Genomic DNA, 15,542 nt, shown 5'->3' on the forward strand with positions numbered 1-15,542 from the left:
AAACAAAACAAACAACTGTGGCTAAAATCTCATTATCTTTTTGTTTATCCATAAGCCTTTTTAGCCCCACCCATGTTCCAAGACAAATCAGGTCAGTATACCCCAATTCTTTCTAAAGCCCTAGGTTCTTTCTTCCAAATCTTTTCTAACACTTTATTTACTGGTCTGGGAGGGAAAACAGTAAGTACTGTGGTGATGTTTTCACGAGGATGACATTTCCAAAGTGGAGAGGATGAAGGCCTCTGGCTTGGCTTCCTGCTTCAGCACTCCTGTCAGCAGGAACTCAGGTGAGAGAATGGGCAGCCCAACCCGAAATGGAATAGAGCATCGAGAGAAGTCCTGGGAGCATGTAATCACAACTCTCTGAGGCTGGGAAAGACAGAGAGCAAAGACAAAGTCATGGGTGAAAAACAATCCTAGAAATAGGTTTGGAGTCCACAAATCAGTTTCAGCATCGCTACAATATACCTCCTGATAGGAAGCACACTTGCTGGAAGTACTCTTCCCAGAAAAACTGAACCTGAATTTATTCGAGCTTTTAAAATTAACTACAATTTACAAGGAATGTAAGAGATGGAAGAACAAGATAAATTACACAGCAAAGGAGCAAACAGAAAAACCCAGACTGGAACATTCTAAAAAACAACTGACATAGTTTCTGCAGGAAGTCAATGGAATAAGAAAGGCTGGGTGGGTTGGGGGGGGATCTTCTAGAGTAAAAGAGAATTAAGAGACATCCAATTGTGAGGGGAGCCTGGGTGGCTCAGTCAGTTAAGCAACTTATTTCAGCTCAAGTCATGATCTCAGGGGTGATCAGATGGAGCCCTGAGTTGGGGCTCTGTGCTGTCAGGGCAGGGCCTGCTTGGGATCCTCTCTCTCTGCCCCTTCCTGCTCACATGTGCAAGCATACTCTCTCTCAAAAATAAACGGGTGCCTGAGTGGCTCAGTTGGTTAAGCCTCCAACTTTGGCTCAGGTCATGATCTCACAGTTCGTGGGTTTGAGCCCCGCCTCAGGCTCTGTGTTGACAGCTGAGAGCCTGGAGCCAGCTTCAGATTCTGTCTCTTTCTGCCCCTACCCTGCTTGCACTGTGTCTCTCTCTCTCTCAAAAGTAAATAAACATTCGGGGCGCCTGGGTGGCTCAGTCGGTTAAGCGTCTGACTTCGGCTCAGGTCATGATCTCACAGTTTGTGAGTTCGAGCCCCACATCGGGCTCTGTGCTGACAGCTTGGAGCCTGGAGCCTGCTTAGATTCTGTGTCTCCCTCTCTCTCTGACCCTCCCCCCTTTCATGCTCTGTCTCTGTCTCAAAAATAAATAAAAATTAAAAAAAATAAATAAACATTAAAAAGTTTTTTTAAATAACCATTAAAAAAAAAGGAGGTTGCAATTGTGGCAATACTTGGACCTCATCTGAATCTTGACTTGAATTATAAAGACACATTTTTAGCCAATTGGAAAAATCTGACTAATGGACTCTGAGAAAATGACAAAAAACTATTGTTAATTTTGTTATGGATCAATAATGGCATTGTGATTATGTAAACAAACATACATCATTTCTTTTTTTTTTTTTTTTTTTTTTTTCAACGTTTATTTATTTTTGGGACAGAGAGAGACAGAGCACGAATGGGGGAGGGGCAGAGAGAGAGGGAGACACAGAATCGGAAACAGGCTCCAGGCTCCGAGCCATCAGCCCAGAGCCTGACGCGGGGCTCGAACTCACGGACCGCGAGATCGTGACCTGGCTGAAGTCGGACGCTTAACCGACTGCGCCACCCAGGCGCCCCAAACATACATCATTTCTTACAGAAGTATACTTTAAGTATGTAGGGGGAAATAATATGATGCTTGTAGTTTCCTTTAAGATACTTCAGCAAAGGGGCGCCTGGGTGGCTCAGTCAGTAAAGCATCTGACTCTTGGTTTCAGCCCATGACATGATCTCATGGTTTGTGAGTCTGAGCCCCGCATCAGGCTCTGCGCAGAGCCTGCCTGGGATGATCTGTCTCCCCTCTCTTTCTGCCCCTACCTTGCTCATACTCTTTCAAAATAAATAAACTTTACAAAACTTTTTTTAAGTACTTCAGCAAAGAAAAAAAAAGGGATAAATGCAGACGATATAGCAAAATCTAAGCTACCTTGTTAAATCTGAGTGACTGATATATGGAGGTTCATTGATATATGGAAGTTCTCTCTCCCTTTGTGTATATTTAAAATATTAAAAATGCAAAATAAAAATCCATTTGGAATCAGCAAACCTCTCCTACATTCCTATCCCTTTATATACCACAGAGCTTACCCCCACCCTCTCACTACTCTGTGTTTCTATCCATACCAGTATTCTCCAAACTTTTCCCATTCCAGCCACCTCTTTAACTGCCACCTCACTAGACCCAAAACATACCACCCATACCTTATAGGAGCGGGGCATGCTGGGTAGGACAGTGCCTCCACAGCAGCTGATGATCTCTCCCATTTGAGGTGGTGGTGGCTGGACTCCTGGGGTCACATGGATCTCATAGCCCTAAGCAGAAGAAAACAGTGAAGACCATAGATGTATGCACTGAGAGCCCATGAACAGCTGGAGAGCCTCAGGAAGGAGGCCTGAAGCATGGGGCAGAAGACAGCCTCTCACCTCTAGCAACCTTCTCTCCCGAGCCCGGCTCAGGGCATCTCGAAGGCTGAAGCCAAAGTTCTTCTCCTGCTCAGGATCAGTCACCACATATTCATCCGGGGGCAAGAAGCAACCAGCCTTGCGGGACTAAGGATAGCAGCAGTGAGCATCAAAGCTGAGCCCAGCCTACCACCCAGCTCTTCTGCTCAGCATGTGGACGGAGCTTATGAAATGTTCTTTGAATTAAGCTTTCTGCCTCATTCACCTCCCTTGTCTTCCTTTACCCCCTTTCCCCTCACTACTTTCTAGAGCATCATGTGAGCAGTCTTCTGCCATCAATATCTCTGCTGGTGTGCTATCACCTCCTGGCCTCTCACCTGGTGCAGCCAGTCCAGGGAGAGGATGGGGATCCCCCGCCCCAGGGCACACAGGAACTTGACCGTGCGGCGGACTCGATCAGTCACCAGGTGGGAAGCCTCTGCCACTGAGCTGGCCAGACTCCCACCCAGGGCCAGCACCGCCCGTTCTCCACGGGCATCCACCACACCTGTGAAGAGAACCTGTGGAGGGAGTTAGCCTAAGCTGGTCACGGCAACCCATGCCATCAGTGTCTATCTCTGAACCCCTAAGTCTCCTCCCATCCTCCCATGTCTGTCTCCCACCAAGCCCCAGGCCCCTTCTCTCCTACTTTGGGTGCTGTGGACTCTTGGTTAGGTTTGACCCGCCGAAGGCTGCAGCTTGGGATTCCCCTGGGCTCCTCCTCTGTTTGGTCTCTCTTTCTCTTGCCTGGTCCTGGAACCACTGCCACCTGGGATTGAGAAAGATCTTGCTGGGAGTTTCCGAGCCTCCAAGCCCTTTCCTAGCTTCATGGCCCCAGCCCTCACCTCACCTCGTCCTTCCTTGGGCTCTCTGCTGAATCTTCTTCCTCTTTGTGGAGGGACATGGTCTTCTGTTGGAGCCGTTTTTGAAGTGGGGGTGAATCCACAGTAGCCAAAGGCCTCTTGCGGCTCTGAGAGGGCTTAGACTGGGGCTCTGGGGTGAACTCAGATCTGCCTGCTGCCTCTACCTTTTGGATCTGGGTAGCATGAGTGGGGGCCTCAGGAAGCTGGGCAAGAGCAGGCTCGGGAATGGTCCTAAGAGACTCCACTGCTCTCACTGCTCGTCTTTGGTTCTTTGAGGATCGAGAGTTAGGTTCAGGGGGTGCAGAGTGGGGCTCATGGACAATGGGAGCTGTGAAGGACCCATGCTTCCTTGTGGCCCTCCGCTTCCTGCTGCAGTTGGCTTGAGGGATGGGCTCAGGGGGAACAGGCTGGCCTATGGGGTCAGGATTCTGGGATTCATGGGTGGTAAGAACTGGCACAGCACTTACTGTAGACCTTAGTGTCTTACCCTGACCACCCTCAGCTATAGCCTTAGGGGTGACCAGTTGATCTATGGGGTTGAGAGATTCAAGGTCAGAGGCTGTAGATTCAATTGGTTGGGGGATCTTGACAGAGGACCTATGTATCCTTCCCCGAGTGGCCCGAAATGTAGGCTCAGGGGTGACAGGCTGATCTGTGGAGATGGAAGGCTGGAGCTCAGAGGCTGTGGGGACAACTGGCTCAGGGGTCTTGACCGAGGACCTTTGTGTCCTGCCCCGAGTGGCCCGAGGTGTGAGTTTGGGAGTGACAGGCTCGTCTGTGGGGGTGGAAGCCTGGAGCTCAGGGACTGTGGGGACAACTGGTTTGGGGGTCTTGCTAGAAGACCTGGGTGTCCTGCCCTGAGATTTACGTTTGGGGGTGACAGACTGGCCTTTGGGGGTGGTAGGCTGGAGCTCAGGGGCTGTGGGAACAGTTGGTTCATGGGTCTTGACAAAAGACCTGGATGTCCTGCGCTGAGATGTAGGTTTGGGGGTGATAGACTGGTCTGTGGGGATGGAAGACTGGACTTCAGGAGCTGTTGGGACAACTAGCTCAGGAATCTTGACAGAAGACCTAGGTATCCTGCTATGAGTGGCCCCAGATGTGGGCTCAGTGAGGACAGACTGGTCTTTGGAGGTGGTAGGCTGGAGTTCAGGGGCCGTGGGGACAGTTGATTCAGGAGGGATCTTGACAGAGGACCCACGTGTCCTGCCTCGAGTGACTCGAGATGTGGGCTCAGGGGTGACAGGCTGGTCTTTGGAAGTAGAAGGCTGGAGCTCAGGGGCTGTGGGGACAATTGCTTTGGGAGTCTTGACACAAGACCTACGTGCCCTGCCCTGAGTAGCCCCAGATACAGACTCAGTGAGGACAAACTGGCCTTTGGAGGTGGAAGGCTGGAGCTGAGAGGCTGTGGAAATAACCGGTTCAGGGGTTTTTACAAATTTATGTGTCCTGTCCTGAGATATGAGCTCAGGAGTGACAGACTGGTCTTTAGAGGTGGAAGGCTGAACATCAGGGGCTGTAGGGACAACTACTTCAGGGGCCTTGACAGAGAACCTTTGTGTCCTACCCCGAGTGATCCGCGATGTGAGCTCAGGGGTGACAGGCTGGTCTTTGGAAGTGGAAGGCTGGAGCTCAGGGGCTGTGGGGACAACCAGTTCAGGGGTCTTCACAGAGGACCTACGTCTCCTGCCCCGAGTGACCTGAGATGTGGGCTCAGCACTGAGGGGTTGGTCTGTGGGAATGGCAGTATGAGGTTCAAGGGCTACAGAAGAAACTGGAGAGGGTGTCTTCCTGGAGGACCCTCGGAGCCTGACTTTGGGTTTTGGCAAGGGAGTCTCTGGAACTTTCTGATTCCTGTTTTGCCTGGTCCTGGGAATGGGCTCTAAAGAAGATGGAGAGGAAGAACAGAAGGGCTGAGGCACAGGATGTTTTTGACTCTGAAAGAGGAGGGGGTTTTGGTGTGGGGCTGAAGCTTCAGGCACTGCAGGAGGCTGACAAGCATCTGTGGATTCCTGATCACCCTGAGGAGAAATAGAAGCAAGTGAGGGAGGAAGAGGCAGAAAGAAGAAAGACAGTACTTGAATACTGTTCTTGATACTTGTTTATGGTTAGACTGTGTTCCTGGCATTTCACTTGTCTATGACCTCCCTTCCTAAGACTGGAAACTTCCTGGGAGGGAGCAGTCCTCGTTCCCACAGACCCCACCTCATGCTAGAATAGTGTTCTCCATTGATGGATGATGGCAATAAGAGGATGGTTGGAAAAAAGGGAAAAGACACAAAAAAATGGATATTCTGAGTTAGGTACAGGGAGACAGAACTTGAAAAACAGATACAAAAATGACAGGTGCCAAGGGAAAGGGAAAGAAACCAACTAAGGAGTGGTGACAACAGATTAAAACTGGGAAGACAGAGAAAGGAGTAGATTGGAGCAAGGTTAGGGGAAGGAACAGTGGAATAGGAGGAGGCAGAAACAGCAGCTCTCACCCCGAAGGCCTTCTCAGCAGGTGGCACCTCACAAGTCAAGTGGCCTAGACAGAAAGTAAAAACAAGTGTATCTGAGGTCTAAGCAGTCAGTCACTTGGGGGTTGATTAGCACGAAGGCTAACCTGGGGTTCCCCTCTGTCTTCACTTACCTCTCTGCTGCCTCCTGGGGCTCATTGGGACTCCCTCTCCTCCACCTGACTGGCTCCCAGAAGCTACTGAGGCTGAAGCAAGTCCCTGATGACCGCCTGTCCCTGTTTCAAGCTCTAGTGTTGGACTGGAGGCTTGCCCTTCCTGGTCCTGGCTCCCTTTCTCAGTCTCCCCTCTCTGTGGGCCTCTCTCCAGTATTACTTCCGGTACCTCAACTCCTAATCCATTTGGCTCACCCTCTCTCTCTAGTACTAGTTTCTCTGTTTCTCTCTCAAATATTTCTCTTGCAAGAATCTGCTTTTTCTATTCTTTCTCTTGTATTCCCTGGTTATCTCAATTTCTACGTTCAAAACTATCCATATTTCTTTTGATACTTGCAATTTTCACCTTTGGTCAGACTCTTGTCCTTGAGTATTCTCTAGCTAACACCTGTATCCCTCTGGTTAACTCTTCTCTCCTATCACATCTTCTTGTTCTCCTGATGGCAGGTTCTCATTTCCTGTCCAATGGTCCTCTCTCAGGGGCCACCCCTCTGCTGCTTCTCTTGGTATCCCCATGTCTTTCTCCATAGTCTGCATCCCTTTGTCCTGAATCCCCAATGGCTCTATGTGAACTGGGCTTCCTGGATTTTGGCCTTGTGGTATTGTCCAAGGTGTAGAGAGGCAGGATCCATGGGCATCAAGAGGAGCAACAATGGGCTCGGGCTCAGGGGCCTCAGACTCTCTCGGACAGAATGGCTGTGTTGCCAAGACCTCCCACGGCTCATCCAAGGTACCTGGAAGGAGAGAGGGAGAGAGAGAGAGATACAGATTGAAAATGTAACAGGTTGAGAAAAGATTAAGATAAATTCATGAACAGTAAACCTAAATGGATTATTAAAGTTGGGAATAAGGAGGACAGTTATAACATTAGTATTTGTCTAAAAATAAGACCGCACACACGTACATAAATTCTCATAGGGGTGCCTGGGTGGCTCAGTTGGTTAAGCATTCAACTTCGGCTTAGGTTATGATCTTGTGGTTCATGAGCTCAAGCCCCACATCAGGCTCTCTGCTGTCAGCACAGAGCCTGCTTCGGATCCTCTATCCCCCTCTCTCACTGCCCCTCTCCAGCTCGTTCTCTCTCAAAATAAATAAATAAAGTTAAAAAAAAAAAAAAGTTCTCATAGCAGCCTCTTTAAAAATGACGGAGGGGCGCCTGGGTGGCTCAGTTGGTTAAGTGTCCGGCTTGATTTCAGCTCAGGTCATGATCTCATGATTCGGGATACTGAGCCTTGCATCAGGCTCTGCATTGACAACGAGAGCCTGCTGGGGATTCTCTCTCTCTCCCTCTCTCAAATAAATAAATAAACTTAAAAAAAAAAAATTTAAAAAGATGATGGAGATGGAGAAACATCAGCAAAAGTCAAACAATATGAAAAAAACATGTAGAGGGAGAAAGCAATGATGCCAAGTTAGGGGCATGAAAGACAGAATAGCTTATACCTGTATCCTGGAAGCTACAGCAGGAAGGACCAGGCTCTTGGGGTAGAGTAACCAGAAACGCCTGGGTGGCTTCATCCTCCATGCTCTGGGCTGTTGCACAAGAAAAGCCAACTCAAGCACAGCTCCTCCACAGAACTCCAGGGTCCCATTCTCGGTTTCTTGCCTCACCCATGCTAGCTTTCACAACCTTCAAGGACCACCACTTTGGGCTCCCAGGTCCCACCTGCACCAACATCCACATGACATGGATGTCCTCACCTTCCAGATTCTGATTGTCTCTCTCCACAAAGCACTGGGTAGCCTGTAGGTCCAGGTCTTCAGAATCTGGTGGAGGAAGAATAGAGGATCGATAATAAAAACTCTACCTGACCCTTAATTCCTTACTCTCTCTACCATTTTCTCCCTAACCCAAATCCTTCTGCAATGGACCAAATGTGTGTATCCCCCAAATTCATATGCTGAAATCTAATTTCCAACGTGAGTTTATTAGGAGGTGGGGCCTTAGGGAGATGATTAGTACATGAGGATAGAACACACGTAAATGGGATTAGTACCCTTAAAAAGAGACCCCAGAGGGGCGCCTGGGTGGCTCAGTCGGTTAAGCATCCGACTTTGGCTCAGGTCATGATCTCGCAGTCCGTGAATTCGAGCCCCGCATCGGCCTCTGTGCTGACAGCTCAGAGCCTGGAGCCTGTTTCAGATTCTGTATCTCCCTCTCTGCCCCTCCCCCGTTCATGCTCTGTCTCTCTCTGTCTCAAAAATAAATAAACGTTAAAAAAAAAAATTAAAAAAAAAAAAAAAAAAAAAAAAGAGACCCCAGAGAGTTCCCTTGTGCCCTCTGCCATGTGAGGACATAGTAAGAACACAGCTGCCTATGAACAAGGAAGCAAGTCTTTACCAGAACATGACCAATCTGGCATTTTGATCTTAGACTTACCAGCCTTCACAACTGTGAAAAATAAATTTGTTATTTATAAGCCACCAGTATTCTGTTATTACAGCCCAAATGGACTAAGATACTCTATAAGCATTCTTTCTTTTAGGGGTCAAGGGAGAAGGCCAGCACTTACCACCGTGGTTGTCTCCAGAGTCCTGGGTCCTGTCCATATGTGGTTCTCTCTCCCTTTCTATGGAGGTCTGGGCTCCCTCTCTCTGTGGCTGGATGGATTCCCCTGAAGTGCCTGTGACCACCAGATCATTAATATCCTCCCTTGAGACAGGGAGGTGATCCTGCTCCACCTGTGACACAAGTGACCCACCCTGGGCCCTCGCCTCAAGATCTCTCTTGTGCTCAAGAACAGCTACAGCCCTCTTTGCCCCAGCATCCTCTTCTGCTGGAAGCTGGCTCTTTCTTATATCTGCCACCACTGAAGCTGCTAAGGATATGCCCTCCACATTTGTCTCACAGTCCCCAGATGGAGGTTGGGCTTCCTCTAGATGCATCACAGGCAGCTTCGCTTGGCCCTCTTCTACTTCCACATCTGTTTGATCTGTCCATACCACAGGCACCTGATGCTTCTCCACAAGTATAACAGCTGACCCTGGTGGGACTTTCTCCTTCACTTGTATGTTGATGTCCACTGTGGCAGAGGCTTGGCTTCTCTCCAGATGGACCCCAAGTGAGCTCTTATCTTTGTCCACCCCTAGATCACTGTTTTGGGGAGGAGGTTGCCTCTTTTCTGAATATGCCTTGTCTGTGTGACCCTTGAAAACAGTTCCTCTCTTTTCCATTGGGAGCCCCTCCTCCTCCATGTCTGTGTCGCTGTCTCTCCCAGTAGAGGTTTGGTTTTGCTCCAGAAGGGCCACAGGTTGGGCCCTGTCCTCTTCCAAATCTGTATCTCTGTTCCATGTAGTGGCTTGGCTCTCTTTCAGATGTGCCAAAGCGAGTGCTGCTAAGACTTCTTCCTCACCATCTGTATTGCTGTCAATCACCACAGAGGCTCGGCTTCTCTCTAGAGGGACTGCCAGCTGGATCTCACCTTCCCCCACATCTGTATCACTACCAGTTGGGCTCTCCTGTAGATGTACCAAGGCATGTGTCCGAGGACTCTCTGTACTAATTCCATGGAAGATTTGCCTCTTCTTCATAGGAACTACAGCTGGGGTTGCAGGGATCTCTTCTTCTTCCACATCAGTATCACTGTCTATGAAGTCAGAAGGCTGAGCCCTTCCCAAATGGACCACAGCAGGCCTTCCTGGAGGCCTGCTCTCATCATCCACATCTGTGTCACTGTCTTCCCCAGCAGATTGGTTCCTCTCCAGTATCACCCCAAGTGGGACCACCCCATTCCTTGCATCCCTTTCAACTTCTGTGTCATTGTTTCTCTCTTTTACTGAACACTGATTCTTTTCAAGCTGGATTTCAGTTGCCATAGCTGTAGACTGTTTTGTCTCTGCAGTGGAGCCTCTTCTGGCAGTTGAGGAGGCCTCTCCTGATGCTGGATGTTGACTTTCTTCCTCATCTGTGTCACTGTCCAGGTTGAATGCAAAAGGTGGCCCAGGGCCATCTGGGGCAGGGGAAGGCCCCTCTTCATCACTGTGAAGGGAACAGAAAGGAAAGAATCTAAAGCATGTTTCCCAAGAAGGAATATTCTACTCAACAGGGAGCTCCCTGAGAGCAGACACAAGGCAGTAGCTGTTTTTTTCTCTCCAGCAATTAGTTCTCTACTTGGCACGTCAGGTTAATGAAAGTTCAGCTGAGGCAAAAGACTATGTGCAATTCCCCCGGCCCCCACTTTCATGATAATCATCTCTCAGAGATGGATCCTATAGCCCTGGTTCTCCTCCTTTTGAAGACTCAAGTATCTGGTCCTCTGCACTCACCTCTCTGGAACCACTGCAGCTAGAGGGCAGGTTCTTGGTTCTTTCACCACACACCTTTCTGAAGGAGAATCTATAAAGAATAGAAAGGAGTAAGTTGACTATTTTAAACTCACCATCCCCATCTTCTCACCCACCCTCCCAATACACAAACATACCTACTTCCTCCTCTGAGTCCTCAGCCAACAGGAGTCCCTGGGGTTGAGTTCGTCCCTGTACCCTGGGTGTCTCTTCTATAGTTAGAGGGCCCCGGGAAACAAAGGGCAGGGGAACATTCAGGCGATGGTACTGGCAGGGCAAGTCAGCAAAGAGAATCAACTCCTGGTCCCTCAGCCGATGACTCACCCCTGGGCTTAGGACCTTAGGAGGCCTTAGGACTTGAGTACCATTGAGACTGCCACAATCTTGAAGGACAGGTGCCTTGTCCCAGGCCAAGATTTCAATCACTGCATGTTGTTTGGAGATGGATGAAAAGGGCAGGATCACAGAGCAATCAGGCATTCGGCCTACCATATTCTTCCCGAGATACAGAGGGAAATCTAAGAATTAGAGAGGTAGATAGATTAAGGCCAGAGTCTTGGCCTGCTATCAGGAAAATATTCCTGTTAAGTACCCCACTACTAACTCAAGGTCTCCACATACACAAGAAAATAAAAGGCTGTAGTACACCTAAGTATTGAAGAATATAAGCAATGTTATTCATTGTCAATATCTATCCATCCATATTGGGTTTTTTTCTATTGTGGTAAAATATATGTTAAAATTTACCATGTAACCATTTTTAAGTGTACAGTTCAGGGGCATTAAATTACACTCACATTGTTGTGCAACCATCGCCACCATCCATTTCCAGGACTATGCTCAATTTCTATCTGAATCTCTTCCACCTTCTCCTACCAAAGTAAAATTGAGCCCATTGAGTCCAGGGCACTTTGCCTGGAACAATCAATTCAATCAGCCCCCTCTTCTCCATTCCCAGTGAAAAACATTTTCAGATCTCCTTGAAATATATATAAGCTTCTTGCAACCTTCCAACTACCTCCCCATAAAAATAAGGGGCCTGTGTCAGTACTCGAGCATCTAATAACCTCTGACCTTTTTCTGGTCCATGGGCACTACTGAAGATATGCAGTCGTCCTACGGGCTCCAAGCTACACCCCAAGGATTCACTGGGTATCTCTTTCTCCTCCTCTTCCTCAACCTCCCAGTTAATAGCTTGGGTGTCTTCCATGACCTGGGAAAGAAACACATTATCATCATCTCTATCACGACATTTAATTAAAAAATATTTGTGATGGTTAGTGAGTTGGAGCTCAACATTGGGCTCTATGCTGTCAGCACAAAGCCAGCTTTGAATCCTCTGTCCCCCTCTCTCTCTGCCCTTCCCCCACTTACACACATGCACATGCTCTCCCTCTCTCAAAACTAAATAAAAATTTGTGACTATGATAAAAAATAAATATTGGTGGGGGATAAATATTACAAGGTCCCAAGTACACAAATATATACAAACACACGTGCTTACGTACAGAGACAAACATTTTCAGAAACAATGTTTGCCTTAGGATATACAATATACTGATAGTTTTCATTCCCGTTCTCTATTTTTTAAATGCTGATTTGCAACACACAGTTTGAAAAAAAAACATTTCAAAGGGAGCCAAATTATGCTAAGCATCAACTATGTGTTGGGCATTGTGGTATATGTCAGGCATAGCAGACATAGGAGGCATGCATTTAGGAAAGTAATGCTAAAAATATTAAATGAGTTGCTCAGAATAACATAGCAAGTAGGTGGAAAGGACAAGAATAAATATGCTTCTGGAGGCAAAGCCCATGGTTTTTACACTTTGCCAGAACATCTCAGTATGATCAGAGTAAACTGCAAAGAATCCTAACAGCATACATACTGCTTGCTATGTGTGAAGCACTGCTCTAGTTACTTTATATCTATCTACCTATCTCTATATATGTACGTATATACATATAAGTACATATTAATATATACAGATTCAGTCCTCACAAGAATCTTGTAAACAACTATTACTATAGTCTATTTCTCAGATTAGGAAACTGCAACATACATGGGTTCAAGAACTTGCCCAAGATCACCAAGATACTGTCCATCCTCTGTTTAACATTTGGTGGCTTTTCATGCCCACAGAATAAAGTAAAATCTCAACTCCATAGCAAGACCTTCCATGATCTGAACCTCAGGTCCTACAATGTATGCTCCCCTCCCCCAAAGCCTATGGTTCAGCCATATGGACCTTCTCCCCAGTTTCCCAACACAGTTCCTGTTGTCTCCCACACCTGCATGCTTTAGCCAGTACCTTGGCCCTTAACTCCTAGTTTTCTGATCCAACTCCTACCCATGATTTATGATTCAGTTCAAATGTCACTTCCAACAAAGCCTTTCCTGGAGTCTTCCCTGCTTTCTGGCGTTCTTTGTGTACCCACATGTTCCACAGTGGTCAGTAAACTTGTCTTTCCCCTAACCTTTCTCACTATATTGTAACCAGTACTTTCCATTTCTGCCTTCACACACCCTCTCGAGAACTGGACCAGCAGAACTGTGTCTTTTCCCCTAGGGCACATCATATTCGCTCGACAGTACCTATTGTGTACATGGTACTGTTCAAACCAAACATAAAATTAACCCTGCCCTCCTGTTGAAAGGGGATGAAAACTCAAAACAGGATGGGTGGAACTCACTTAGAAGGATGCCATCCCAGAGGTTAATTGTTGACAGGGAAAGTAGGACGCGTCCATGGGGATAGTGCTAACTCCGTCCTTAAGACTGGAGGATTCGGCGGGAGCCCGGGACCCTTGGCTCCAATCCAGTGGACCACCATCTTTGATCCCTACCCCAGTGGGTTCCCTCCAGGCCCAATGTCTCATACCTAAACTCGGGGAGGGGCGTCAAGTAAGGATGAGTATTATAATCCGAGAAACAAACTTCCAAGTATCCTCCGCCCAGTCGCACCCAAGGCACGCCCCTCCCGCCCTCCGGGAGAACCAAGATGGCACCCGAGGAGTCGTGGGCGAGGCCCCCAGAACTCACCTACTTTGAGTCCCCGCGCGCGCCACCAGTAACGGCCACGACCCAGTGGCTCTAGAGCTCGTGCCGGGAGGGAGCCGATTCGCTGATTGGCTCCTGCTTCTGTCTTTCACAGCCCTGCTGCGCGACGATTGACGAAGCTCCCAACGACGAGACACAAAGCCCCGCCCCCACCCTTAACAGCTTCAAGGGGCTGCTTCTCCAGGGAACCCGAAATCGGTTGAGGGAGGCGGCAATCGGAGGTTGCTCTGTGCGCACAGAATCGCGCACCTCGATTGGACAGCTCCGAGGCACAACCCACCACCGCTTCACCACCCACCGCCCACTTCCCGCGTAGATTTCCAAACCGCAACCACAGAGTCTGGCTGCCGCCGGCGGATAGAGGGGCTTACCATAGTCGTTGCCGGATGCGTTTACTGCAACCAGAGAGCCCTTCCCCGGTCCTCCGAGACATGGAGTCCGCTGACTCATGAGAAATGAAAATGAGGTGTGGGTTGCAGTCGTGGCTGGAGGCTGCAGTTTGGAGAACGGCCCGTAGGCGTGGCGCTTGAGGACTCCCTCATGGAACTTCATTTCCTTCTGATTTGGCTTTTTTAGTAGAAGTCATGTCTGTTGCTCCCTGAGAATACATCCCTGATGGACATTTGGAGGTCATTTTCCCAAGGATCCGTAGGCGAAGAGAGAGAACTGTTTTGTTAACTATCTTAAAGGTTGACCAAGGTCTTTCAAGAGGTGTAGAAAGGATGATAAAATCATCGATTTCATGATCTCATACTAAGAGGAGAAGAGAATAGTAACAATTCGATATGTGTATAATTTAGGAAGTCTTTTTGCGTTCTTTATCTCACTTTCTTCCGACCACAACAATCAAATAAGGAGAAGTAGATTTTACAGAAGGAATTGAAGGTCTGCGCGGACCTCCCGAGGTTCCTACAGCTAATGTAAGGTAGAGACAACTTGAAACAAGTCCTCTAATTCTAAATTCTGAGCCCTCCCCACTACCACAAAATAACTGCTTTCATGGTGATCATGCTCCAAAACATGAAATATTCTCTTTTTAGTGGGTAGAGGGGGTCTTATTCAACTTGATGTTTATTTTTTTAGGTGAGGGAAATGTGTTGAATGGATTGTGAATGATGCTCTGTTGTCCCATATTGTTACAGTGCTTCCCACACTCCATTGTTCATACACTTCCCACCAAATTGCAAGATCCTGAAGACCCGGGAGCTAATTTTTACTCTTTTTGTATCCGTAGCTTCTGGTTTGTTGGACACCTAGTTTCTATCAAACGAATTAACCCCTAAGAGAGGCAAGGCTACCTGACTTGAGCCCGTCCAATTTTCTCCCATCAGCTCCCTCTTTTGTTTCAATCCTGAGGCTTTGAAAGATTGCAATGACCAGCCACCTAGTCAGTGAATTCAGCAAAACTGAAAACAGTTCCAGTGAAGTGTTCCGAGAGGCAGGCTAGAAGACACTAAATTCTACCACGCACTTCATCTGAACAGTTCTGTGACAAAAGCGTCTTTAGTGCCGCTCTAAGGCCCAGAACCCGTTACACGTAGACAAAGACTTCTGGCTTCACAGATTCCAGATAGGTTTCTCTAAACCATTCAATTATTCTTTTGAACATACCCTCAGCAATTATATCTCTCTTCTAAAAAGCCCTTGCTGCAATTTGGTTTTCTTTCTAAACATTATCATTAGAAAACTTACAAGGAAATAGAGAGGCAATACGCTCTTTCTATCTGGGGAGCAGCGGCTCACTGGCGCTCATGCCTAGGGGACCAGCCGCTAGATAGCAGAGCAGGGTGCCGCATTTCTCCTGTTTTCGCTGAGCTAAGCGGCCCTCTCTTCCCAAGAGAGGGAGCAGGCAGCAGGGAGCGTTCGGGGCGTGCCCACTCCACCTTCCAACGCCAGGCACCCTAGGGTTCCCAATTAGTGTGTCCCCGAAAACTACTCCCTCTTAGTACAAAAACTGAGGCATGGGGGAAAGAAATCTTGCGCAAGATCACTTTTCATCAAAACAAAAAA

At 48.0% G+C, this 15,542-nt stretch overlaps 1 protein-coding gene across 1 annotated transcript; it reads right to left on the reverse strand.

The window, feature by feature from the left end:
- Positions 1-32: 32 nt before the first annotated feature.
- On the reverse strand, positions 33-14,161 carry MDC1 (mediator of DNA damage checkpoint 1). The gene is given in 16 exon segments (XM_030315007.1): positions 33-369; positions 2,411-2,521; positions 2,633-2,758; positions 2,989-3,171; positions 3,300-3,419; positions 3,501-5,534; positions 5,964-6,043; positions 6,149-6,676; positions 6,679-6,921; positions 7,631-7,720; positions 7,889-7,954; positions 8,701-10,166; positions 10,454-10,523; positions 10,609-10,989; positions 11,546-11,684; positions 13,904-14,161. Coding segments are annotated over 16 exon segments (5,808 nt in total). The 5' UTR covers positions 13,907-14,161; the 3' UTR covers positions 33-201.
- Between the last annotated feature and the right edge of the window lie 1,381 nt (positions 14,162-15,542).

This window comes from Lynx canadensis, chromosome B2 (genome assembly GCF_007474595.2).
Source record: "Lynx canadensis isolate LIC74 chromosome B2, mLynCan4.pri.v2, whole genome shotgun sequence".
Classification (NCBI taxonomy): Eukaryota; Metazoa; Chordata; class Mammalia; order Carnivora; family Felidae; genus Lynx; species Lynx canadensis.